Source organism: Henckelia pumila, chromosome 4 (assembly GCF_033568475.1).
Source record: "Henckelia pumila isolate YLH828 chromosome 4, ASM3356847v2, whole genome shotgun sequence".
NCBI lineage: Eukaryota > Viridiplantae > Streptophyta > Magnoliopsida > Lamiales > Gesneriaceae > Henckelia > Henckelia pumila.
The window spans coordinates 91,332,581-91,359,477 of NC_133123.1; the positions used below are offsets into that span (position 1 = coordinate 91,332,581).

Consider the following 26,897-nt stretch of genomic DNA (forward strand, 5'->3'; position numbering starts at 1 on the left):
ACTAATATCAGACAACAAGCGATATGTAAAAAAGAACCCAAAATAAATTTTTTTTTTTTAAAAGGAGGCTCGCGCGCCCGCGCCTAAGCCCCGCAAAACCCAGCGCGCCCGTGCCTAAGGAAGCGCGCTCGCGCTTATGCTGCGCAAAAACTAGCGCGCCCGCGCTCTAAGTAAGAGCGCCCGTGCCCATACCTCGCAAAGAGGCCGCGCGCCAACAACCGCGCGCCCGCGCCGTCCCCTCGTCCAGAAAAGTTAAGGCACTGAAATAAACTCAATCAAAACCTAAACACTTGCATTAAGAGTATTTGACATGCCAATAACAATACAAGAAAGGTTTAGAAAAGAGAAACATTCAATTCGATAGTACCTACATCGTTTCTTGCTTACAAAACAAATACGAGAAGTTCGAATGACTAAACATGTTCACAAAACATAACTAGGTTGACATGCTGATTCGACTTCTAAACGAGTCTCACTTCTATCTCTTGCTCTGGACGCTAACCAGGTCTATGCTGACTTGATCCTGCCCTTCCTTTTGCCAAGTACACATACAAAACAAAGCAACAGCCGGATAACCGATGAGAATGATAATCCCAGTAAAAGAAACATATCAAGTAATACAACAATAAACATTCTTCCAAGACAACAACCAAATCAATAACAACGTAATGAAATGCATGTCTTTAAACCGGGACATCAAATCTGATAACAAAGGATTGCTTCTGTGCTTTTGGGATCCCGAGGATGAGATCACGTGACGACTCACCGACTCTCCCAATCGAGGTGGTGCCACGTATCCCACTCCTCTAGACTTTGAGCAACTATAATGAGTATGCTAGCACTAGGCGCAACGACTACGTCCTAGGCCACTCAAATATAGCTCCCAAACGTCTAACAAAAGGGCTGTTCTGCCCATCGAAACAATAGTGCTGGCTCAATATGAATGCATATGGAAACAAAAGGAACTTAGCCATATAATTCATTCAAATAATCAACAAAATACAGGTTCCATGAACTAGAACCAGTATCGATGCAATATGTGATTTTAAGGGAAACTCGAGAACCAACTATCCCGAGTATGCTATCCCGCTACGATGACTGCTTTTACCTTTCAATATCGTAGATCCAACTCCGGACAAGCTACAACAAAAGATTGTATCAACAACTATACAACCTAAACAACAAACAACGGTTCAAGGAAATCTCTTTACCGTTCTTCGTCCAACTCTCGACGAACAATGCTGCTAACACAGGGCTCGACAAACTCCAACGAATCTGTACGAATACAAGAGTTGATCAACAACCATGATCACTCACAAGCCAAGGCTTCAATCAATACAAAAACGATTCGAAAACCCAAAACTCAAACCGACGGCATAACGGCTATAAACTGAACAAACCGGAAACGCAGACAGCAGTTCAATACTGATATAACCTCATATCAATGCCCAAAACAACAATAACAAAGCAAACCCATCAATCTCAAAATCCACATTTTCGAAAATGGCTTCCAAAAATCATAACAAATCCGAACGTCGCTCTAATTCAAAACCGACAGATAATAAACGATCAAAACTCTGTCTAGAACAACATACTCGAATCTAGAACGATTCTAACAACATCCAAAAACTAGAATGTATCCGATCGTAGAAAAACTTACGATATAACGGAGCTCTCACTGCAGTGATCACTAATCTGCCTTCAAAAATAATTTCCAACGGTCGGATCGAGCTCGGACTGAAATCTCAAAGCTTGGAAGCAAAAGGAATCGGCTACAATGGAGGAGGAAGGAATGGGGAAGGAGATGAAGACTTTTTCAACCAATTTCTAAGAGTAGATAATATATAAAATCCATAATTTGCGTTTTAGTCCCTGAAAAATCCAATTTTTGCATAAAGGACCTTGATCAAAATCAAGTCGGCTCGTGAACTCTGCAATCTTCGATTAACTCAAATAAACTCATTTAAAATAAAAACGGGGCGTTACAATTCTCCCCCACTAAGAAGAGATTTCGTCCTTGAAATCAACAAGAATCACAACTCATAAGATAGAATAAAGAACTAAAGACAGTAAGAAGAACTCACGTCATCCGAATAACTCCGAAAATCACTGTCTCATGTCAGATTTTGTCTCCCAAGTCGCTTCCTCGACGCCGTGACGGCTCCACTGCACTTTCACCAACGGAATCGACTTGGTTCTGAGTTGTTTCTCCTTCCGATCAAGGATCTGAAGCGGTCGCTCAAAGTAGCTCAGAGTCTCGTCTAACTCGGCTTCGTCAGGCTGAAGAACATGAGAAGGATCTGGATGATAATTTCGCAGCATAGAGACGTGAAAAACGTCGTGAATACCAGATAAAGACGGAGAAAGTGCAAGTCTGTAGGCAAGATCACCTATTTTCTCGAGAATCTCGTATGGCCCGATGAATCTCGGAGATAACTTTCCTCTCTTACCGAATCTGACAGTGCCTCTGAACGGAGAAATCTTCAGAAAGACTCGGTCTCCCTGATCAAAACTCAGAGGTCTACGCCTGACATTCGCATACTTTGCCTGTCTATCTTGAGCTGACTTCATTCTGGTCTGAATGATCTTAACCTGCTCTGCCATATCTCTAAGCATCTCCGGTCCCAAATCTGGTGACTCGGACAGTTCATCCCAAAACAATGGAGATCGGCACTTCTTACCATACAAAGCCTCAAAAGGCGCCATACCGATACTCGCTTGGAAGCTGTTGTTGTAAGAAAACTCGACAAGAGGCAAAGAATCCTGCCAACTAGTGCCAAAGTCTAGCACTACCGCTCGCAGCATATCCTCTAATGTCTGGATAGTCCGCTCTGACTGTTCATCGGTCTGAGGATGATAAGCTGTACTCAGATGCAATCGAGTACCAAGTGCCCCCTGAAGACTGTGCCAGAAGTGAGAAGTGAATCTAGGATCTCTGTCTGAAACGATCGACTTCGGCACACCATGCAGTCTCACAACATTGCTAACATACAACTCAGTCATCTGATCATGATGATATGTCATCCTGTACGGAATAAAACACGCAGACTTCGTCAATCGGTCGATCACTACCAAAATGGCATCGCATCCTCGAACGGATCGTGGTAGCTTCGTGACGAAATCCATGGAAATGTGATCCCACTTCCATTCAGGAACAGATAGACTGTGCAACAGACCTCCTGGTCGCTTCCGTTCTGCTTTCACCTGCTGACAATTCAAACACCGAGATACAAACCTCACTACGTCGCTCTTCATTCTCTTCCACCAAAACTGAATCTTCAGATCGTTGTACATCTTACGACCTCCAGGATGAATACTAAACCGACTGCAATGAGCCTCTCGAAGAATACGCTGCCTCAACTCCGAAATATCAGGCACAACAATACGGTTATTCACATACAGTACATCATCTCTAACCTGGAATTCAGACTGATGCCCAGATCTGACTTTCTCTACTGAAACCTGAATGCTCGGCTCAGATTTCTGTGCTTTTCTGATTGCAACAAACAACTTCGGTTCGGCTTGAATAGCAAACACTCTGATAGTCTCCCTATCTGTTTCAAACTCTAAACCAGAAGTGCAACAATCATCGATCAACTGAGAAACACCAATAGTAGAAAGAGATAAAGAACATATCTTTTGGCTCAAGGCATCTGCAACTGCATTCGACTTTCCCGGATAATACTTGATTTCACAGTCGAAATCCTTCAACAGATCTAACCATCTTCTCTGTCTCATATTCAGCTCTGCTTGTGAAAACAAGTACTTAAGACTCTTATGGTCAGAAAATATCTCGAAAGACTCACCATAAAGATAGTGACGCCAGATCTTCAGAGCAAAGACGATCGCAGCTAGTTCAAAATCATGAACCGGATAATGAGTCTCGTGCGGTTTCAGCTGCCTCGATGCATACGCTATCACATGCTTATGCTGCATAAGAACACAACCCAAGCCTGGGTTAGAAGCATCACAATAGACTGTGAAACCTCCAGTACCCTTCAGAATAGAAAGAATTGGAGCACTGGTCAGTCTCCTCTTCAGATCAATAAAGCTAGCCTCACAATCTGGAGTCCAAACAAAAGGCGCATTCTTCTGAGTCAGCTGGGTAATAGTCTTGGCAATAGACAAGAAACCCTCGATGAAACGATGGTAATAACCAGCTAAACCCATGAAGCTTCGGATCTCCGGCACTGAAGTAGGTCTAGGCCAATTCATAACCGCTTCAATCTTGTTGGGATCGACAGAAATCCCATCTCCAGAAATGATATGACCGAGAAAGACAACTCGATCTAACCAGAATTCACACTTAGATAGCTTGGCAAACAACTGCTCAACTCTCAAAACCTGCAGTACGGTCCTCAAGTGCTCTGCATGGTCAGTACGGTTCTTCGAGTAGATAAGAATATCATCGATAAAGATAATGACGAACTCATCTAAATAACGCTGAAAGATACGGTTCATCAAACACATAAAAACCGCTGGGGCATTAGTCAAACTGAATGGCATGACTATAAACTCAAAATGACCATACCTCATTCTGAATGCGGTCTTAGGAATGTTTTCCTCTCGCACTCTCAACTGGTGATAACCTGACCTCAGATCAATCTTAGAGTAGACAGAAGAACCCTGCAGTTGATCAAAAAGGTCATCTATTTGGGGTAAAGGATACCTGTTCTTAACTGTAGCCTGATTCAATTGGTGGTAGTCGATACAAAGCCGCATAGAACCATCCTTCTTCCGAACAAAAAGCACAGGAGCACCCCAAGGCGATACACTAGGTCTGATGTATCCCTTGGCAATTAAATCCTCAAGCTGCTCCTTCAACTCTCTCAATTCAACAAGTGCCATACGATAAGGAGTTTTTGAAATAGGTTGAGTACCTGGCACTAAGTCAATGCTGAATTCAACCTCTCGAATGGGTGGCAATCCAGGAACATCTTTCGGAAACACATCCGCAAATTCTCTAACCACCGGTAAATCCACCAAAGCTGGGCTAGATTTCAGTACATCAACTGCATACGCCAAAAATCCTTCTGCACCTTTCTGTAGCAAACGAGTCATAGATAACACTGAAATCAAAGGAATTCTAGATCGAGAACCCTTACCAAAGAATTTCCACTCGTCTGCCATTTCAGGTCTGAACCTAACAACTTTCAGAAAACAATTGACTGTTGCCCTGTACTTGGTTAAAGCATCTATACCGACAATACAATCAAAATCTGACAGTCCAAGCACAATACAGTCGAATTCTAGAAAATTTCCCTCAAAACAGAGCTCACTGTTCCTGACTAATCTGATAGAAACAATTCCTCCACCCAAAGGTGAAGTAACAGCTACTACTGTAGGCAACAATTCAGTTGGAAAAGCATGCAATAATACAAATTTCTCAGAGATAAAGGAATGGGAAGCACCTGTATCTATCAAAACATGATCAGAATGACCAAAAATCGAACAGTTACCTGCTATAACATCATCAGGTGCTGCCTGAGCCTGATCCTCTGTCAGAGCAAAGACACGTGCTTGCTGTCTCGGAGGATGGTTTGCACTAAAGTTACCTCCCTGTCTGTTCTGCTGCTGAGGCTGGAAAGAGTGCATTGCAGACGACTACCTCTCCGGCTGAACTGCAGGTCTAGACGAACTCCCACTCTGAGCTCTATCTCTGTTACGCTGTGGGCACACCTTAGAGAAGTGTCCCGGTTGCTGACAGGTGTTACAATTGCCAAAGACTCCCACACACTGATCCGGTGAGTGTCTTCCTTCACACTTGCTGCAGTACAAGGATGATGATCCAGATCTCTGTCTTGTACCAAACTGTCGGGAACCACTGGAACTAGACGAACTGTTCCCCTGCCTTTTGAACTGTTTACCTCTTGCCTTGTACTGATCCTTTCTGTTTCCCACTGCTACCACCTTCATACCTCTGCTGCTGGTTCTGATGCTGCGGTGGCTGATTCTGATACTGAGATGGTGGGTTCTTATACTGCCTCTGTTGCTGAGGTTCTACCTGGTTACCTCTTTGACTCCACAAGCCTGCTTCTGCTCCCTTTGCGTGGTTCATGGCATCCGCAAAGTTGTTAGGCCTTTTGGTGTTTACCAACGTGAAGACGTCGGGGTTCAAACCATTTATGAACTGATCTGCCTTAGCTTCTTCATCTCCGGCAATTAGCGGTGCAAAACGCAACAGACTATCGAACTTAGCCACGTACTCTTCAATGTTCAGATTCCCTTGCCTCAGGTTGGCAAACTCTGCTCCCTTATCTTTACGATATGAGATAGGGAAAAACCGCTTATAAAATTCAGATTTAAAAGGATTCCAAGTAACTTCCGTACCTCTACTCTCCATTGCTTTCTTTGTCATGATCCACCAGCTCTTAGCAACCCCACGTAGCTGATGAATGATTAACCTGATTCGGCGGTCATCTGTGTAATCAATGGAATCGAATAGCTGATCAATATCATCCAACCAACTCTCGCAGTCAACTGGATTTTCTGAACCCATCAATAACGGCGGATTGAACTACTGAAACCTCTTCAGCAAGGTTTCCATAGGCGTTGTTGAAGCATCCAACTGATCAACTTCAGTTCTAGCTTGTTCAGTCGCAGGGATAACTGGCGGTGTGTTTCTGTTTATCACTCGACGAGGACCCATCTGATAATCAAAGGTTAGGACACAAGATATCTCAATCGCTACAATCAGTGCCCTTACAACCGCTTGGAATACCGGATACCAGTCGATAACAGAAACATTTATATCTCAAGTAGATCATGCTTTATAAATTAAATCACATAACCATATAATTCAATAATTCTCAATAATAAAGCATGCTCGCATGAAATTAAGTACACAGTTAAAATAATTCAAACACATGCGAGAAGCCAATACACGCAGACTCGATCTACCCGCTCACTATAGTTCGACCAAGAATCTTAACGCTCTGATACCACTTAATGTGAGACCTCGTTTCTAATCAACTAATATCAGACAACAAGCGATATGTAAACAAGAACCCAAAATAATTTTTTTTTTTAAAAGGAGGCTCGCGCGCCCGCGCTGACATCAGCGCGCCCGCGCCTAAGCCCCGCAAAACCCAGCGTGCCCGCGCCCAAGGAAGCGCGCTCGCGCTTATGCTGCGCAAAAACTAGCGCGCCCATGCTCTAAGTAAGAGCGCCCGCGCCCATACCTCGCAAAGAGGCCGCGCGCCAACAATTGCGCGCCCGCGCCGTCCCCTCGCCCAGAAAAGTTAAGGCACTGAAATAAACTCAATCAAAACCTAAACACTTGCATTAAGAGTATTTGACATGCCAATAACAATACAAGAAAGGTTTAGGAAAGAGAAACATTCAATTCGATAGTACCTACATCGTTTCTTGCTTACAAAACAAATACGAGAAGTTCGAATGACTAAACATGTTCACAAAACATAACTAGGTTGACATGCTGATTCGACTTCTAAACGAGTCTCACTTCTATCTCTTGCTCTGGACGCTAACCAGGTCTATGCTGACTTGATCCTGCCCTTCCTGTTGCCAAGTACACATACAAAACAAAGCAACAGCCGGATAACCGGTGAGAATGATAATCCCAGTAAAAGCAACATATCAAGTAATACAACAATAAACATGCTTCCAAGACAACAACCAAATCAATAACAACGTAATGAAATGCATGTCTTTAAACCGGGACATCAAATCTGATAACAAAGGATTGCTTCTGTGCTTTTGGGATCCCGAGGATGAGATCACGTGACGACTCACCGACTCTCCCAATCGAGGTGGTGCCACGTATCCCACTCCTCTAGACTTTGAGCAACTATAATGAGTATTCTAGAACTAGGCGCAACGACTACGTCCTAGGCCACTCGAATATAGCTCCCAAACGTCTAACAAAAGGGTTGTTCTGCCCATCGAAACAATAGTGCTGACTCAATATGAATGCATATGGAAACAAAAGGAACTTAGCCATATAATTCATTCAAATAATCAACAAAATACAGGTTCCATGAACTAGAACCAGTATCAATGCAATATGTGATTTTAAGGGAAACTCGAGAACCAACTATCCCGAGTATGCTATCCCGCTACGATGACTGCTTTTACCTTTCAATATCGTAGATCCAACTCCGGACAAGCTACAACAAAAGATTGTATCAACAACTATACAACCTAAACAACAAACAACGGTTCAAGGAAATCTCTTTACCGTTCTTCGTCCAACTCTCGACGAACAATGCTTCTAACACAGGGCTCGACAAACTCCAACGAATCTGTACGAATACAAGAGTTGATCAACAACCACGATCACTCACAAGCCAAGGCTTCAATCAATACAAAAACGATTCGAAAACCCAAAACTCAAACCGACGGCATAACGGCTATACACTGAACAAATCGAAAACGCAGACAGCAGTTCAATACTGATATAACCTCATATCAATGCCCAAAACAACAATAACATGAAAGAGTGGGTGCCCGATGAGCCAACTTGTGGCTAAGGGCTTTGATGAGTCTTTGTATAAACAATCTTTTGTTTAATATAATTTACACTTTTATTAATGGCAATGACTTTATCTTTCTTCATATTGATATATTGTGATATACTATTGTTGTTTTGAGAAAGACCTTGAATATACTATAGTGTATATAAGATGTGGTAGAACATGGGGATGTCTATCATGAAACACATCTTATAGTCACTGTATATTCTAAATTGTTCCTAGTCGATTGAGCCGTCCGATAATAAGGATAAGGATCGCTCGAGTTTGAGACTAGCATTTGCGATGCAGAGTACCACGTTTCATTGGTAGGGAACATAGAGATGTTCGAAGCATGCAAATGGATATTCATATGATGAATGATCGAACTACCCTATCCGGACTTTCCAAGTGGTTATCACTTATCGAGTGAATAAAGTCTGCGGTTTTGGTTGTACACCATTAGTCCTTACTACTTGAAACATTATTGAGACTCTATATGTTAGTACTGTGCTTTGACTCGTTTACCGACTCTATTGGGGTCATCAGGTATCGGGATTGGGTACAGTTACAACACATATAGGAGTCGATGCTTTGTTGTCAAGGATTCACCACATACTTGCGAGTGTGGATATCCTATGCAATCTGAGGAGATATTAGTGTGACGAATCTCTGGCCAGAGTACATGATGTGTTTTAAGAAATGGTTTCTTAGTAGCACATGCGATGTCACTATTTGATCTTCAAGATGCGTTGCATAGTTATCGAATCTCGAACGACTCTCGATTTACCAATGGTTGTTGATTCGATCGGGATATATGGATAAAGGGACCGTACTGTACGCTAACCAAAATCTATTGGTTCTTGCAGGCGCTATCAGTGATACCTAGGGAATCATGGGGCGATGTTGCTAGGCGCTCTTACCATGATTCGATGGGCAAGTCGGAAATTGTTGTTCCGAGTCACAAGGAGTTGTGAGCCCACGGCTAGCTGTATCCCTGAACCATTGAGGGTCACACAAGTAATGGATTTTTAATCCCCGTTGAGATAGTTAAATTTAAAGAGTTAAATTTAATAAACAAAGAAGTGGGACTTCTTATTTAAGAGTAGAGGAGTAAGATTTCCTAAAATGACATAGGGATGGGCATTTTTGGAAACCACTGAATTCGGATTCAGAAAATTTATCTTGACTTTAAAAGATGCAGAAATGGTTTCTGTGCACATTGGTGAAATTGGTTTATCAATCTGAGTCACGATGAATTTTATATTAATTTTTGAACGTGCGGGCTTTGCTTGTCAGGCTTGAACTTATGACTAATGAGCCCTAAGCTGTTAGCAGCCCAAATTATTAAATTATTGCAGTACAGAAATTACACAACAGAGGTCATAATTTTCGAAAACCCTAGTTTTTCTCTCTAAAAGTGGCCGCCCCCCTCCCCTCTGCTCGGAAAAAATCCAGCCTGTGAATTTTGAATTTTCAGTCTGGTTTAACGGATCAAATTCGTTAATTCTCTTCGTAGAAACTTCTGATAGATTTTCTAGTGCAATCTATCAGAGGGATTAAATCTCTGTTCGTGGACCTGATTGAAGAACAGTTCGTCCATCAGTTCCTGGGAGATACAACAAGAGCAGAGCAATCTGTTGGTGCCCATAATCTCGATTCGAGATTGGAGGTAAAAATTTATAATTTTTATTTAATTTTTACACATACAATTTAATCGTAAAGTTTTTATACCCATTATGGAATCGTTCCATATAAAATTTTTAAACTTCCGCTGCACCGGGTATCAATTCTGATTGATCTGATAGTCGTTCTCCAATATAACAAAGCAAACCCATCAATCTCAAAATCCATATTTTCGAAAATGGCTTCCAAAAATCATAACAAATCCGAACGTCGCTCTAATTCAAAACCGACAGATAATAAACGATCAGAACTCTGTCTAGAACAACATACTCGAATCTAGAACGATTCTAACAACATCCAAAAACTAGAATGTATCCGATCGTAGAAAAACTTACGATATAACGGAGCTCTCACTGCAGTGATCACTAATCTGCCTTCAGAAATAATTTCCAACGGCCAGATCGAGCTCGGACTGAAATCTCAAAGCTTGGAAGCAAAAGGAATCGGCTACAATGGAGGAGGAAGGAATGGGGAAGGAGATGAAGACTTTGTCAACCAATTTCTAAGAGTAGATAATATATAAAATCCACAATTTGCGTTTTAGTCCCTGAAAAATCCAATTTTTGCATAAAGGACCTTGATCAAAATCAAGTCGGCTCGTGAACTCTGCAATCTCCGATTAACTCAAATAAACTCATTTAAGATAAAAACGGGGCGTTACACTAATCCCGAAACACTGTAGTGTGATTGAATCACCGGACGTATTGGGAATTGATTTATGTTTATAATTGATTTTATCATGTTTTTCTTTCTATGTTGATGATTAGCTACCCTTAACATAGATTCGTAAATTATGAATTGCTGTCGAGAGATAGGTTTATAATTAGGACGAATGATATAATCCATGGACTTAAAATATGCATAGAGATATGGCATTTAGTACATGTTGATAGCCATAGACCACCAGGTTGAAAGTTGTAGAATTCATAGAACGCAAAGCAATCAGTCGTGATAAATAATTAGAGAGATTAATTACTTCACTGATTTGATTAGTTTGGCATCACCTCGAGAGAGAGTGTCAATGTTATAGGAACTTCTGTTAAATTTATAAGGATAAATTAAGTTCCAATCGTCCAGTTCAATTACGGAAAAGGTGAACCGAAATTTAAACAAAATCATTTTGAATTGTTATTCTTTACTCTGAGATTTGTTGGCTTGGTTGTGAAATTTAAGTTAATTTATATTGAGTTTTAATTTTAGATGTTAGTTAATTCACAATCACTTTTTCGATACTTTGTGTAGTTAAAAATTGAAAAGACAAATTATTTTCGTTAGTCCCTGAGGACGATACTCGTACTCAGTACATTATATTATAACTTGAATCGTGCACTTGCGATTTATTCGAGCTTAATTGATAGATATATTTACGTTGATTTTTCGTGGTAGTATTTGCTCGATCAACGTTCTCGAGGTTTATCCTAGATTTCGAGGATGAAATCTTTTAAGGGGGGAGAATGTAGTGACTCGTATCTAAAATTTGCGATTAATGGGTATATTAATCGTGTGATCTTGTTTATATTTAGTAAAACATGATTAAGGAGATTCCAAATAGATTATCGGAGTTCGAAAATAGATCCAGGACACTCGAAAATGGTTGGAAGCGTCTGAAAGGATCGGACGGTCCAAACTGAGTTCGGAAGATCCGAACATGGGCGGAGCCAGGCTTCAAAGGCTCTAAAGACTTCGGACGGTCCGAAGTGGGTTCGGACGATCCGAACTCATGTGGCCAGCTGTCCCAAAATAATACATCATTGGTGACGTCATTCAAGGGGGGGAGTTCGGACGACCCGATGGTGCAGAACGGAGGCTCCGATCTGTAGTCTCGGACAGGTGTATGGTTGCATGTGTGAGTGTTGACGCGTGGCAGGCTTCGGACGGTCCGAAGTAGAGATCGGAGGATCCAATCGAGTTCGAATGCTCCAAACATGGGATTGGACGGCCCGATCGTGTTCTATAAATATGGGGTCCGAGTTCCTCATTCGTGCAAATTCCGAATTCCTCTCCTTCGCCCACATGGCTCTATTTTCGGGCTTTAGGTACTCTTATTTTAGAGTTGGAGTAGGGAATATATTTTTTTTAGCATAGTCAGACAGTGTCTGACATAGTAGTGGAGTAGTGCTTGTGTAGTGGAGCCGTGCTCAAGGCTGTGGAGCTGCAACAGGGGTGTGCTCTAGTTTCGGGATAGTCGCCATCAGCGGGCTGACGACGGACGCAGGTATAGCTATGGTCTACTTAAATTATTTAGGAGTATGCAATATCTTAGTTAAGGCTTTTAGAGATTAATGAATGATGCATGGGTATTTGCATTGTAGAACTGATGATAGGCTTGGAACCTAGAGTGTGACTGCTAGGACTGCCTGTATTAAGGTACGTAAGTACTGACTGAGATGGCCAGCATGATATATGATATATGTGTTGCATGAGCATGTGCTATGTGTTTTCCCATATTTTACTGTTTTAGCACATGCATGATTTTACGGTAGACTGCATCTGGTATGATGTGAGTCATGACAGTTTCCATCGGTGATAAGTTACTCCTTATGGATTCGTGTCTAGGGACACTCAGCCCCTGGGTTTTGCTATCACTAGGAGCGACCATGACGGTGGGGCAGACGCTATAGTTGATAGGTGAATATAGGAGCGGCACCGCAGACTTGATATCCGACATTTTCCTGTATATTCATGGCACCTCTGAGTACTGTTTTTACCCTCATTTTAAATACACTTATATATTGCATATATTTTATATATCATTTCATTCGTATTGAGTTTAGAGCTCACATCCAGTATTTTCTGTGTATCTGGACACCCCATTCGACGGGGCAGGTGTAGGTGCAGGGTTGAGCACCAGGAGCTTGGAGTAGCAAGTGACCAGTGAAGACATCAGGATTAGCTGTATGTTTTGCCCTTTAGTCTTCTTAATTCGATTGGGTTGTATATTGGTTTTATTTAACTAGTTGTATTCTGCCGGTCTACGTATATTTAACTCTTCCACAGCGATTTATTTTAAATACATGCTTAATTATGCTCTAACTCTTATTAGGTAGTGGATCCGAGTTGGGTCGCTAGATATACTACACTTAAAACATCACACAACCCTATCATTTTATCACCCTTAGCCACCTCATCCACTCCCTCTTCCAAGAAATTTCACGCCACTCTCCTTCCTCCTCTCCCATTCCCTTCGGCTTTCACCATTTCTTCTTCCATTCAACTCCGGTCGCTGCCCAGTCGCCTAGACACCGTCGTGCCGCCCCGAGGACCACCTTAAAAGGCCGTTTCAACTTCTGGTCGTGGCATATCAGCCCTTGGCCGCCCCTTCTTCTTCTTGGGTTTGCAAGTTTAGGCAAGATATTCTCTTCTCTTTTTAAACCCAAGCATAGAATATATGTGTTATTGGTTCCTCACCTTTGATTTCAAATTTTCAGATTATTTTGGGCATATATGGTGAATTTGTTTCGAAAATTCAGTAGTCTAGGGCTTCAAAATTGATTTTGTGCATCTTTCATTGTTAGTGTGAATTATGAACTTGAATGGATGAGATTCTTGCATTTAATTGAAAATTTGGATGTATGGAATGAAAAATCAGATTTATTCATGTCATGTTCGACCCATTGTAGTGTGTATATGGTTGGTTATATGTCATACATTGTGTTATGCAAACCTTTTATATATATATGTATTGAAATGTTGCAAATTGGCTTGAGTTTGAGGCGTATGAAATCAAAATTATGATAAAATGGATGAAGGGGTTGAGGGACTGCCCATGATGTGTTATTAGGAGCTAAATGTGATTTTGAAAATGTGTTGGATGAGTGGTAGGAGATGGAATTAGTGGATTTTGGATGGGGGTGTTGATTTGTAGGAGAATGCTGGGTAATCGTATAGGGTTATACGTTTGAATTGTGCTAGCATCGGGCAAGTGACTAGCTCAAGGGCTCTTGCTGGACATTTAGGGAGTCTTAGAGGGTTCTTGGATGGATTTTTGGTGTGATAGGCCATAAGGAAGGGGTTTGGAAAACATTAGCAATAGGAGAGACAAAACATTATTTTCTAGTGTTGTTTGCCTCTAGGAAATGTGTATGGCCGTGACCCTCTTGAGGTCTGTACAGAGGCTACCCTGGCTTCATTGATTTTGGGCGATGTTAGGATCGCGTCGGTTCAATCTGGGCTTATTTCGGATAAGAATCGAGTGGTAAAGGTATGTTATAAGTTGAAGTGTCATGAAAAGATTTTTCCGGAAAGTTAGGGGCTGTTCGGGAAACCAAAATGATCGGGATATTCGGGTTGTCCGAAAGGGTTAAATACTGATCCTAGGCATGATAAAAGATGTGTTTGAGGTGTCGGTTTGAACGGGAGGTCTTTTGGTTAAGAATGGGCTAAGTTATGTACCGTACGGGCCGAACGCTCGGGTTAACCTTTTTGGGATAAGTCTAAGTGATGCTAGAAAAGTCCTAAGCCTAAGGGTGGCCACTTACACGTCATTCATCCATTAATTCAAATTTTATATTATCTTTTTGGTTCATGTCATTTTATTCATTCAACGCCCTATTCCTTCGCGTGTGTTGACTTCAAATTTGCTTTAATTCTAGTCCCGAAGTTTAAATTATGAAAAGATGAAAAGTTAAATGTGAAAAGGATAAATCTAATGAAAAGTTAATGAATTAAGTGAGTAGTTTGTGACTTAGACGTGCAATGATGGGTCGGGGGATGCCCTGGTTCACTTGCCAAAATTAGACGTGTAATACAAGGTCGGGAGACATCTTGATTTTCCTACCAACCAGACGTGTATTACGAGGTTAAGAGAAATCTCGGTTTCCCTACCAACTAGACGTGTAGTGCGAGGTCGGGAGAAATATCGATTTCCCTACCAATTCAAGGGCAATGTGGTATCGGGAGAGATCTCGATATCTTTGCTGGCATAGTGTAGTCATTGATCGATCAAAACCATAGTCACAATCGAAGATCTAAATTCTCAAGATAATTAGAAAGGAGAAATTGCTCATGAATGTCATATTTTCATTGCATATTATGAATGTTCTACTTCGGGCATTTATTGTATTTCATTCGTGTAAGATCATTGTATACTTATTATTATTTTTAGTATGATGCATGTATTTTTAAACCTTGTTATTTCTAGTACAATCTTATTGGGCCTTTAGGCTCACTACTATGCTTGGTGCAGGTTAGATTTTGTTGAGATCGAGGGACATGACTCTTGAGTGTACTGCGATACTGACACGGCACATCCCTCCAAACTATGCTAGTATTCCGTAGAGTTTATTTGAATTAAACATTATGAAGTATTTAACTTAGCTTTTTGGGTAAATGTATTTGTAATAACCTTTAGATTGGTTCGTTGGCATGTAAATATTAAGTTGTGAAACTTTCATTTGTTTGTAATGACGAATCTATTTCTTTAGGGACTCGTTCATTTTTTTTTTCTCGGTATTGTTTATTTGTTATGTTGTTGGTTGTATTTTGTAATTTTAGTTTGCTGTCTGTGACAGGTGGGTTTTAATATAAATAGATAGGTCATGCCAAAATGTTTTTTGAAAAATCCATATTTTATTTAATTATTAATTTAAGTAGAGCTAGTGGTCGTTTCAAGAAGATTGTGAGTAAATACACACAAATACTCAAGTTAAGAGCATTCAGTTGAGCGACCAATTAAGTGTCCAGTCGAGAAAGACAATTTCAAGAACAACTGAATTATTTGTTAATTTCAAGAACAACTGAATTATTTATTTGGCAAATTACGGTAAATGGGCGTTTTAAAGTACCAAATTTCTGTTCAGTTCTTTAAGTGGTCTTTTTCGATTTAAAACTGATTATACGCTTTAAAATTGAATACAACATGCTATTGTGTTCAAATCATGATTTTTGAAAACTGACACCATAACTGATTTTTCCGATGCACTGAAACAGTGAATTAGTGGTAGAAATATATATTTTGAATACTACTGAATTCTGATTACTGATTATTGACTTCTGGCATCATCCTTTAGACGCGTAACATATGAGGGACTAGTCAGTTAAGCCGCGAGCTTCATAATTCAGTAAGTGCATCAAAACACTGATTAATGTTATTACTGATTATTATCAAATTTTTGTTTTGTTTTGTTCTGTTTTGTTCCGTTTTGATAAGAATATGTGAATATGAGATTATTGTAAAATGATAAAGGCTGGGATGAATTTCCCCATTTACTAAGTGACACATATCACTCACCTACCCAAAACCATATCAAATAAGATCGAAGAAGAACTAGAGGATGATGAACAAATTCATTTTTGGGGCTGGTGATGAATAATCAATACTCTGCCCTTTTGTGAGATCTCGGTTCTAAACATCTAAACTCGAGTAATAAAATCATACAACCAATGCTCAAAATAATTCAAGAAAGGAAAGGAAAAAAAAATTTAATAGTGCTGCGCTCAGGCGGTAGAAAACTACCGCTCGGGCGCTGCCAAAACCACAACATTGCTGTTTTGCTCAAATAGGGGTGCGCTCGGGCTGCCAATTTGGCCGCCCGGGCGCACCCCGCTGCAGACCCATTTTTGAAAAAAAAAACAAACAAACAAAGCTCTGAACCTGATTTTTCAACAGTAAATCCATTCCACAACATGCCGGGATAAAATTACACGCATTAACAATATAAAATAACATTCAATCCTAAATATTCAAATAATCAATACAACGAGTTCCAAACCAAGACGAGTTCTAAACATTCTTCAAAACATAAACTAGATTGACATGTTGTTCGACTTCTAAACCAAAGTATAACTTCTATTCGTTGATCTCGAAGCTAACCAAGCTTTCTCTGACTCGATCCTGCCCCACCTGCCGCCAAATACACATACAAAACAAAGCAACAGCCGGATAACTCCGGTGAGAATGATATTCCCAGTAAAAACAACATAACATGCAATAACAAGTAATATATCAATAACATGATATAAAGACAATATATTCAATGTTAATACGAATGAAATGCATGTCTTTAAACCGGGATATCAACTCTGATAATCAAGAAATTTCTGCTATTCTTTTGGGATTCCGAGGATGATATCACGTAACAACTCACCGACTCTTCCGATCGAGGTGGTATCACGTATCTCCATCCTCTAGACTTTGGTGCGAGTACAAGGAGTATGCTGACACTAGGTGAACTTCTACCACCCAGGCCACTCGATTATAGCCCCAAATCGTCTAACAAAAAGGGTCGTACAGCCCGCTGAAATCAAAGATTTAGGCTCGAGATAAATTCATATAGAAACCACAAAGCATTAAACCATAATTCAATTAATAACAAGAGTTCAATCACAAAATACAAGTTCCCCACTCTAGAACAAGTATTGATGCAAGTATGTGATTTAGGGGAAACTCAAGAACCATCTGTCTTGAGTGTTCTATCCCGCTTAAACGATGTCTTCTTGTATCTTTCTTGATTCAAATAGCTCCAACTCTGGATAAGCTACAAAAAAAGATGTTATGTCAAAATCCATACAACCACTAAAACAAACGCTCAAGGTAAAACTCTTTACCGATCTTCATCTAACTCTTCGGCGATCAACTTCTACTAACTCTGGGCTCAACCAACTTCCAAAGAATCTGTACGGAGGAAAAAGAATATCAACAATGACAATCAAGCCCAAACTAACACGGTTCAATCAATTCAACTCAAACGATAACCCAAATCAATAACTCAACATATCCAAATCACGTGCGGATTATCATTCAACAAGAATCCTGTGACATTATACGAACATAATGTTGCTTGTGTTACTCAAATGAAATAAGGATACATCAAAAGCGACAGAACTAAACATATTCTCCCTGAGTTCTTCGCATTCACCCAAGAGCTTGATAAGAATAAAGATATTGATATTCATTACATTCAATCAAGTGAAAACTCATCAGCAAAGACACTTCCTACGACAATATTCAGAAAGCATATATATAACATTGGGATGCGCAATCTACGAAATGTATGAAGAATAGGTCGTGTTAACATGAGGGAGAGTTTACGTGACTGCACTTCTTTTTCCATACTATGGTTTTTATCCCAATGAGTTTTAATAAGGTTTTTAACGAGGTAGTATAAAAACACGTACTGAAGACAGTCATTGTATCATGATCATCATCACAAGAGAGAGTGTTGAAAATAAGAGTTGAAAATATGAAAATAAGTATCTGTTGATTAAGATGTGTAGTAAAAATCAAAGTAAATAATAAAATTATTAAATGTGTATTTTTGGACTATTCTCAAATGAGTTTCTATAATAGACCTCTCCATTTGTGAAGAAAGATACAAGTGAAGAAAATTCTATAAGGAGTGAAGTTTATATATTTTAAGATTTTGAGAATTTTATTTTTTATTGTAATTTTTTACTTTTTACAACAAAATGTTTGATTTTTATAATATTTTTTCATTGTTTTATTTTAGTTTGTTATTTTAAATAAATAAAAACCTAAATTCCAAGTATATGTTGTATCCATGTTTCATCAACATAGACTTGGCCAAGGGTCGGATCTAATTCATAACCGACTTTTGGTAAATAAGTTTGACCCGAAACCGTGATCGGACCTATCATTAGACGGTCAAATTAAAATTTATGGGTGCGAAACCCATTGACGCGTCGGTTAAACGGGTTCAACCCGACGGGTCGGTACTTTTTAAAAAAAATTAATATATATTGAATATATAATGAATTATAATTGTTGAATGTTGAAATATAATATATTTTTTATTGAATAAATATAATATATTTTTTTATTGAGATAATGAAATATTTGATAAAGTTATTATAAGTTCAATCATTTTTCTTTAATTCATTTTTTAAATATTTTTAATATTTATTAAAAATATTTTTTTAAAACAAAAATAAAAGGATTGATCTAAATCTGGAACTGATGGTTAACAGGACCCGATCTGCCGGTTCTATAATCCAGACCAATGTTCTAAAAAGCTCGCTTAAGCGACGCTTAATCTTGCTTAAGCTTTAATACGCTTAAGCTCGATTAAGCGACCGCTTTTTAGAACGAAAGATTTCATTTATTTTTTAAATTGAAAACATTTTTATAAATATGTACATTTATAATTTAGAACTTGAATTATTTATTAAATCATATATTTATGGTTAATCTAACATTTTATTTAATGTTTGTCTTAAAATAATTAAAATTATAGTAAAAATTGTAAACGTTTTTTCACGTTTAAACTCGTTCTAAGCTCGTTTAAGCTTGAAATGCTTGAAACTTGACCTCCACATTTCGACGCGCTTTACGCTTTTTAGAACCTTGATACAAACCTCAAGCGAACCGTATTTTGTTAATCCGACCCCGCCCGTGACCTGGTCTACCTCAACACTAGAATAACTCCTCCACTAGTACGTAACGCATTTCCACCCACTTATCCAACACTTTCAATATCAAGTTACTTCTTTACCCTTCTTGTCATTATACGTATACAAAAAAAAACTAGTGGATATATGTGCATATTGAAAAGCATTTAATTTTGACATTGATATATTTATTAGTAAGTATAAGTATTCCAATCACAAAAATAAATAAAATTAGATAAATATGATTAATTCATCACATTTTCACTCAAACCCTTAATCGTTTTGCGAAGCAAATTTATACTCCAATTTTTTTTCTGTAATTTTCTCCAAAGGTCACAAATAAAAAAATTATTGAAAATTTTATAGCACCTCAGCTAGATCGACCCAATCATTATATAAGAATTAAATAACAAATATAAAAGAAATTCAGTTGTATCTCTCATTTCTGTAAAAATAATTAAAAATTGTTTTTTTTTACGGATATGTTTCTTCATTTTGTTCCATGAAATCGATATCAAATGTTACATTGCATAAGGTGTTTTATTACGGATATGTGATCTCATTTTGGCAGAATGTATAAGGTGTTTGTTAATTTTTTTTTAATAATTTGTATAATCGTATGTACTTGTATTGAATACCAAGTATAAACTTATAAGATAAGTGAGATCCTACTTGTATAAGTATTGTCTCAATAAAGATTTGAATACATGTGAGTCTTACTATTTTTTCAATTGACCCTACAAATATTGATATATCCTCATCCTTGAATACATCATTGGGGTAATGAATGTAAAGATAAGTTAAAATTATCCAACTTTATAGTACCAATGGTGCATTGCATTTAATTCGCTACCTTTAATTCCGGGTAGTGATGAATAGCTATCTATGGCTAATATTTGGAAAATTTCACATACCTATACATTCAGTGTCTTAATAATACATTTAATGATGAAAATTTATCAATGTGAGATCCAATAAAAAGTAATGAAAACCACATGTATTGATAAATTTTCACTTTAAGATTTTTTTTGAAACCGTGACGGAATATGTAGGATCTAATTTACCATAATATTCACTATCTAACCAATAATGAAGACATTAATTATGAAGTTTAATGATCAATGAAATGATTCACATTTATAAGTTAAATATGTTACATTATATTTTATCTGAAAACTACCAAAAAAATATTTTAAAGTGGAAATTTTTTGAGTCCATTATATTTTCGATTGTCTTACATATATTAATAAATTTATATTTTTAGATGACTATTAAAATAGTGTCTATATAAATATGATGAAATTTCCAATGACAAGTAGATATATTAAGTATTGATTAAGACATCACTCATAAGGCATCATTATTTAGAACATGAAAAAATTCTCCTAATGAAACCCAATCGACAAAACAAATAACTGAAATTTCATACTACTAACCAAGGTTTGAGATTCTGGTGAAACATAAAAAATGATAAATATGATCCTTGACCCGTGTTGGAAACACATTGAAATAAAACTAAGGAAAATTAGCTCATCCCAAAAAACTCTTTTTAATCGTACTTGAAGTGAGATTGATGTGAAGCTATTTTTTTTTATCAGTAATTTTCAGCTGCAATTTTTAATAATTCGGTAAGCTATCCAATCACAGTCTAAGATGTGTTGCATTCATTGTTTTGGGTCTCATTATTTAGTTCCAATATAATATTTCATTTGAACAACTGTGGGAGGGTAGCACTGTCATTTCACCTTCGTTTAAGCCCTCACTCAACCTCAACCCCTTGTATATTTCATGTTCATTCATACGGTTTCGAACATAAATACCATTTTCACGGATTTGGTGGATCAATTCATTACGAATTTCCATTTCCTTTTCAGTTTGGGATAAATTTAGAGTGGCCAACTGAATTTTCGGGATAATTGGCGTGATGGCGGCGACGGCGACGGCGACGACGGCGGGGTTGGTGCTGCTAGTGTTGTATGTTTTGAGTCGACGGTTTTCATCCTCGGAGGAGGAACCAGAGTGTGGCGGTGATCGTACGCAGTTGAAGAGTAGATCGGCAAAGAAACGGTTGCAACGGCGGCCAGCTCAGGCACCTGCCACTTGGCTGGAGACAATGTCTACGCTGTCGGAGACGTTGAGGTTTACGTACGCGGAAACTTTTGGAAAGTGGCCGATCGGTGATTTGGCTTTCGGAATTAAGTATTTCATTCAAAGGCAGGTTGGTGTTCTCTTCTTGTTGGCAATTTAGTTTTTTTCTTATTTTTTTTTAAAGAAAAGTTCGTATATTTTTTTTGGTTTTGATGCCAGTGATGTTTTGGTATTTACTTAGATCCTTTGCTTTGAACACCGTTTACATAGCATTGCAGGAGTACGCGCACGAAGGATAAACTTAGCATTTGGGTCATTTTTTTCTAAAAAAAAATCTATTTATTTATAGTTTTAGTTGAATTGATTCTCAAAAGTAATGATTTTTACACACCATGTTTCATGAGTGAATGACTTTTTATCAAAACTGTAAAGATAACATGTTGAAATTTTTTTGTTTAGTCGAAAGGTGTTATTTTTGGCCATTACTTGGCTGAGTTATCAAATTTTTGATTGACTACTGTTATAAGGTTTTTCTACATTTGGTTTAGAATATGTCAAATGTTAAATTGCGTGACGGCTTCCTGATCTTTCAGGGTAATTTACAAGTTGCAAGTGTGTACGCTGGAGAAGAGTCTGTGCAACTGAATGGCGCTGAAACCATTGATCAATTGTATTACTATTTAAGACTGCTAACCCTGTGTATGCTTTTCTCCAAAAAGCCCTTTCACTTGTTTTTGGAGTCTGCCGGATTCTCTGAAGCGCACGTCCTCCTGCAGAAGCCCAAAGCCGCGGTACGTGATTGCTCTCCATCCTCCAATATACATATTGTTTTGTATCTCGAGAACTTTCTTGATGTCTGTTTTTATTGAAGCTTTTGAAGCCTGCCTTCACAGTTTTACGTGATGAAAACTCCAAGTGCTTCCTTCTCTTGATTCGGGGTACCCACAGTATTAAAGACACATTGACTGCTGCACTCGGTGCGGTGGTCCCTTTTCACCACTCAGTTTTGCATGATGGTGGAATAAGCAATCTGGTTCTTGGATATGCACATTGTGGAATGGTTGCTGCTGCTCGGTGGATAGCAAAACTCAGCACTCCAACCTTGCTCAAGGCTCTTGAACAAAATCCTGACTATGATGTTAAGGTAGGAAGATAGGAGCTGCAATTATGATGTTTATGTCCGCTTGATAGGAATCTAAGTGGCATAAAGAAATCCAGTCCAGTTATAATAAACATTCCCTTGTTTCTTTATTGTATAGAGTTGAAAAAAATATTCTTCTTGGAAGCTTGTTTTGCTTTGATGAAGTTAGGCTAAGTCTTTAAAACAAATTTGAACCGAGCACACAAAATTTAATTTCTGTGTGATAATGTGAATTAATTAGCAGTGGCATTGTCAATATCCAGTGATTGCACGTTTTCTGAGTGATAAGATATTCATGTGTTCGACCACATATTTTTTATTATGTTTTCGGAATTATTCTATTTAAAATCCAGATTGTTGGTCATTCACTTGGTGGTGGTACAGCTGCATTGCTGACATACATACTCAGGGAACAGAAAGAATTCTCTGCAAGCACATGCGTTACTTTTGCTCCAGGCATGTAGGCTCCTACTTCGCTGTTGCTTTTGCTGAAAACGAAGAAAAAAATTTCATTATTATCATCTTGTTTTCAGATTATATAATGATTTCTTTAGGACATTTATATCTAGAATTACCTACCTTACAGCTGCCTGCATGACGTGGGAGTTGGCCGAGTCGGGAAAACACTTCATTACTACAATCATTAATGGCTCTGATCTGGTGCCCACGTTTTCCGTTGCTTCAGTGGATGATCTTCGTTCAGAGGTGTCAATTCTCACTATTCAAGGGTCACGATGTAAGCTGCTTGCAATTCTTTACCCTGCGAATACTTACTAATCCTGCCACACATATTATTATCAGGTAACATCGTCATCTTGGTTAAGTGATCTCCGTGATCAAGTTGAACAGAACAGAGTTTTGAAGATCGTCTATCACTCTGCTATTGCTCTTGGATCATGTCTAGCATCCATGTCAAATGCAAAAGCAAGGGTTGCTGGTGCAGGTGCATTTTTACGCCCTGTCTCCAGCAGTACTCAGGTAACATGTTGCAACCTTATAGAATGATGCATTATTGAAGTTCTCCCATTTCATTCAATATCGTCTAGCATTTCTGCTAATAGCTGTGTCCTTTTTAAAGTTGTTTGATCATTTGACCTACCAGTGGAAGGGAAGGTGCAGGGGAGGATTCTCGCTCTTTCTTCGATTTCCCTTAACACTTTTATGTTCTTTATGTGTAGACTAGATATCTAACCAAAAGCACTTTTTTCTTTAAAAAAAGGGTGTTTGAATGCTAAAATTGCTTTGAAAAAATTCTTAAATAAACACTTATCCAGAAGTCAGAAAATGCGTCTTCGAGGCTTGTGTTGTAGCTGCTTCTTGGAAAATAAAAGACATTCTTTTTATGACGATATCTAAACGTTAAAAGTTTTCTATTTCTTCTTCCTCCTTTTTTTTTTTGAAAAAAAAACCCTTAAAATAAGCCAAGATTAGAAAGTACTTTTTAAGTTAACAGTTTATTATTCCATTATACTTGAATCATATTGTTTCTCTGCCTGGACAAGAGTCCCATATACTATTGACTTATGCCTATGAATAATTGATTAATCCATGCATACAATTTCTACATACCTTTTCACATCATTAAACCTGATCCCCGGCATATAATAGGTTGTGATGAAACACGCACAAGATGTAGCCCAGGCAGTTGTTGGGACCCGTTCTTCTATCTCATCATGGACATGTATAGGCCCCAGACGACGTGCAGTGGTATCTTCATCAAACTCTAAAACTGATGACTTACCCGAGTTTCCTCTTATCATCGCTGAGAGAGCATCCGAAACTCTTATTATGAGCACGGATTCTTCGATAAACAGAGCAGAATATCATTCCCTGAGCAGCGGAGAATATGGTCCAGATGAGATTGATGAAGATGGAGATCTCATTCGGATAGATAAAGTTATTGCCACTTCTAGTATTGAAGAGATCACCGAAGGTGAGTTGTGGCACGAACTCGAAATGAAGCTCAACATGAAAGACAGTGAAGGCAACTCTCAGATACCAGAGGAAGAAGAAGAGGATGTGGTTAACGAAATAATCGAAGAGGAGAAGTTACGTTCCGATGCACTGGATAGCCAAACACCCCGCTCTCTATCAGATGTTTCAGATAGCCACCATTTCTATCCTCCAGGAAAAATAATGCATATAGTTTCTATCCCGTCTTCTGAGCCGAACAATCCAGGTTTTGTTGACATAGAAGAGGAGAGAGTTGGTATCTATGAGACGTCGAGAGAATTGTACAGTAAGCTTCGGCTCTCTAGGACTATGATAAAAGATCATTTTATGCCGATGTACAAGAACATGATGGAACTCTTGATTGTACAGCTAGAAAACGAGTTGGATTCTAGTATTTTAAAGACATAATTAGATGAAAACTGAATTACAAGCGATTGTGCCAGAGATTGGCAATACTAAAGCCTTTATCCTTGTTGGATTTGAAAATCAGTGCACTATTTGAACCCTTTTAATCTAATGTGTGGTGATACTGATTTGGTGCATGAAAGCTAACGAGAGTGTGCATACTAAAATTTTGTTTTTTCAGATGTCCAGTCATATGCGATATTTTAAATATTAATTTTTTGTTTGGGCTACGATATTTTTTTGATCAAGGGGTGGGATGGTGGGACCTCTTCCAAATGACCAAATGTGGGAAAAGTGGGTCTATTAGATCAAGTGATCATTGGCGAGCTTAGATTACGATATTTAGGAAATGAAAAAAATTGGAAATTAACAAGTATGATAAAACGTCTAAACAGGAGAAAATGTATTTGGAAAAGAAAATTAAAGTGTGATAATGTTTAAATTAGTTTTGGGGTTTGATGTTCCCTATTAATATTCGGTATGTTCTGACCTGACCCGAGCCCAAACACACATACAACCATATATATACATACACATATAAATAAATATGAGGGATTTGAGCCCATTAATTCATACCTAAGAGATTTGTTCCAAATTAACTAGACCCTATTATATTAAAGCAAAAGCCCGATGAAGGCTCAAACAATACATAGAGCCGAAAAGATAAGTTATGGTTAAAGCCCATGCAGTCGGGCCCAATAGTGAAAGCCCCAATCAAGACTCTCGAATAATGAAAACCCTTGTGAATTTCTAAAAGATAAAAAGACATCCCGATAAACTCGGGATTGAATCAAGATCACTAGGTCGGTTCAAGAGTTCAAGCTGCCATGGTGATTGAGTCCTATCGACACTAGTCTCCTACCTTGGGTAGGGTCCTGTCCCAACAAGAATTCTACCCTAGCAAGTTCCTGCATCTATAAATACCAGGTATTCCATTAGACATTCACTTTTTCTCAATCCCTCTTACTCTCTCAAGTCTATTACGCTCTTCCTTTTCATAATCTGAGCACTGACTTAAGTATCGAAAGGGTCACGTCGAGCACACTTTCGGCGCCCCCTTACCTCGTTTTTGTCTATGCAGAACCCTATTTATCCACCCGACCCGCATATTGGAAGATTGGTAGATCCGCTCTACCAAATCAAACCTGATGTAAAAATTTAGTTACATCAATTGGCGTTGTAACGTCCAAAAACTCGAAGACGCTATTAAATATACGAACTTATTTAAAAAAAATTTGCGGAAAAAAAAAAGCTTTCATTAAAAGAAAATATTGTGCACCAAACAACTTAATAAAATATTCTTAAACGAATTTTTTCTAACATATAAAAATATTTAATAGTAACTTGTTTTCCCTTCAAAAAAACTTAAAAGATACATAACATAAAAGTTCTTCTGACAGCACATTCGTGCATCTTCCCCTCACCAGACCGTCTACTCATGTAGTAGCTCGTACCTAGTTTTAGTAAGTAATTGCTAATTAAACCGATAAACATGATTAAGAAGACTTCTAATGGATTAACGGAGACCGGGATTAGACCCAAAATGATCAGAAATTTTCCGGAGGGTCAGGCAGAACGGATGCAACGTTCTAGGAACGGATGCAACGTTCGTGCCATCAGAAATGCGTCACTACTTACGTACTTGATGTGACATTGGCACCATCGGAAGCAACGATGGTGAACGGACGCAACGTTCTTCAGGCAGAACGGACGCAACGATGAAGGATCGGATGCAACGTTCGTTGTCTATAAATAGGGGTGCCGAGGCTCACATTTGAGCACACCTTTCACCTCTTCTCTCTCGATTC

At 38.6% G+C, this 26,897-nt stretch overlaps 1 protein-coding gene across 2 annotated transcripts; it reads left to right on the forward strand.

The window, feature by feature from the left end:
• The first annotated feature begins 21,334 nt into the window (after window positions 1–21,334).
• Window positions 21,335–25,184, forward strand: LOC140864368 (uncharacterized). 2 transcript variants are annotated; one of them, XM_073268514.1, is made up of 7 exons: window positions 21,335–21,720; window positions 22,184–22,381; window positions 22,462–22,734; window positions 23,085–23,187; window positions 23,318–23,436; window positions 23,533–23,709; window positions 24,340–25,184. In XM_073268514.1, the coding sequence occupies exons 1-7, from the start codon at window positions 21,427–21,429 to the stop codon at window positions 25,090–25,092; spliced, it is 1,917 nt and encodes a 638-aa protein (XP_073124615.1). In that variant the 5' UTR covers window positions 21,335–21,426; the 3' UTR covers window positions 25,093–25,184. The 2 variants fall into 2 exon arrangements, with proteins under 2 accessions (XP_073124615.1, XP_073124616.1); XM_073268515.1 differs by having other exon boundaries at window positions 22,471–22,734.
• The last annotated feature ends 1,713 nt before the right edge of the window (window positions 25,185–26,897 follow it).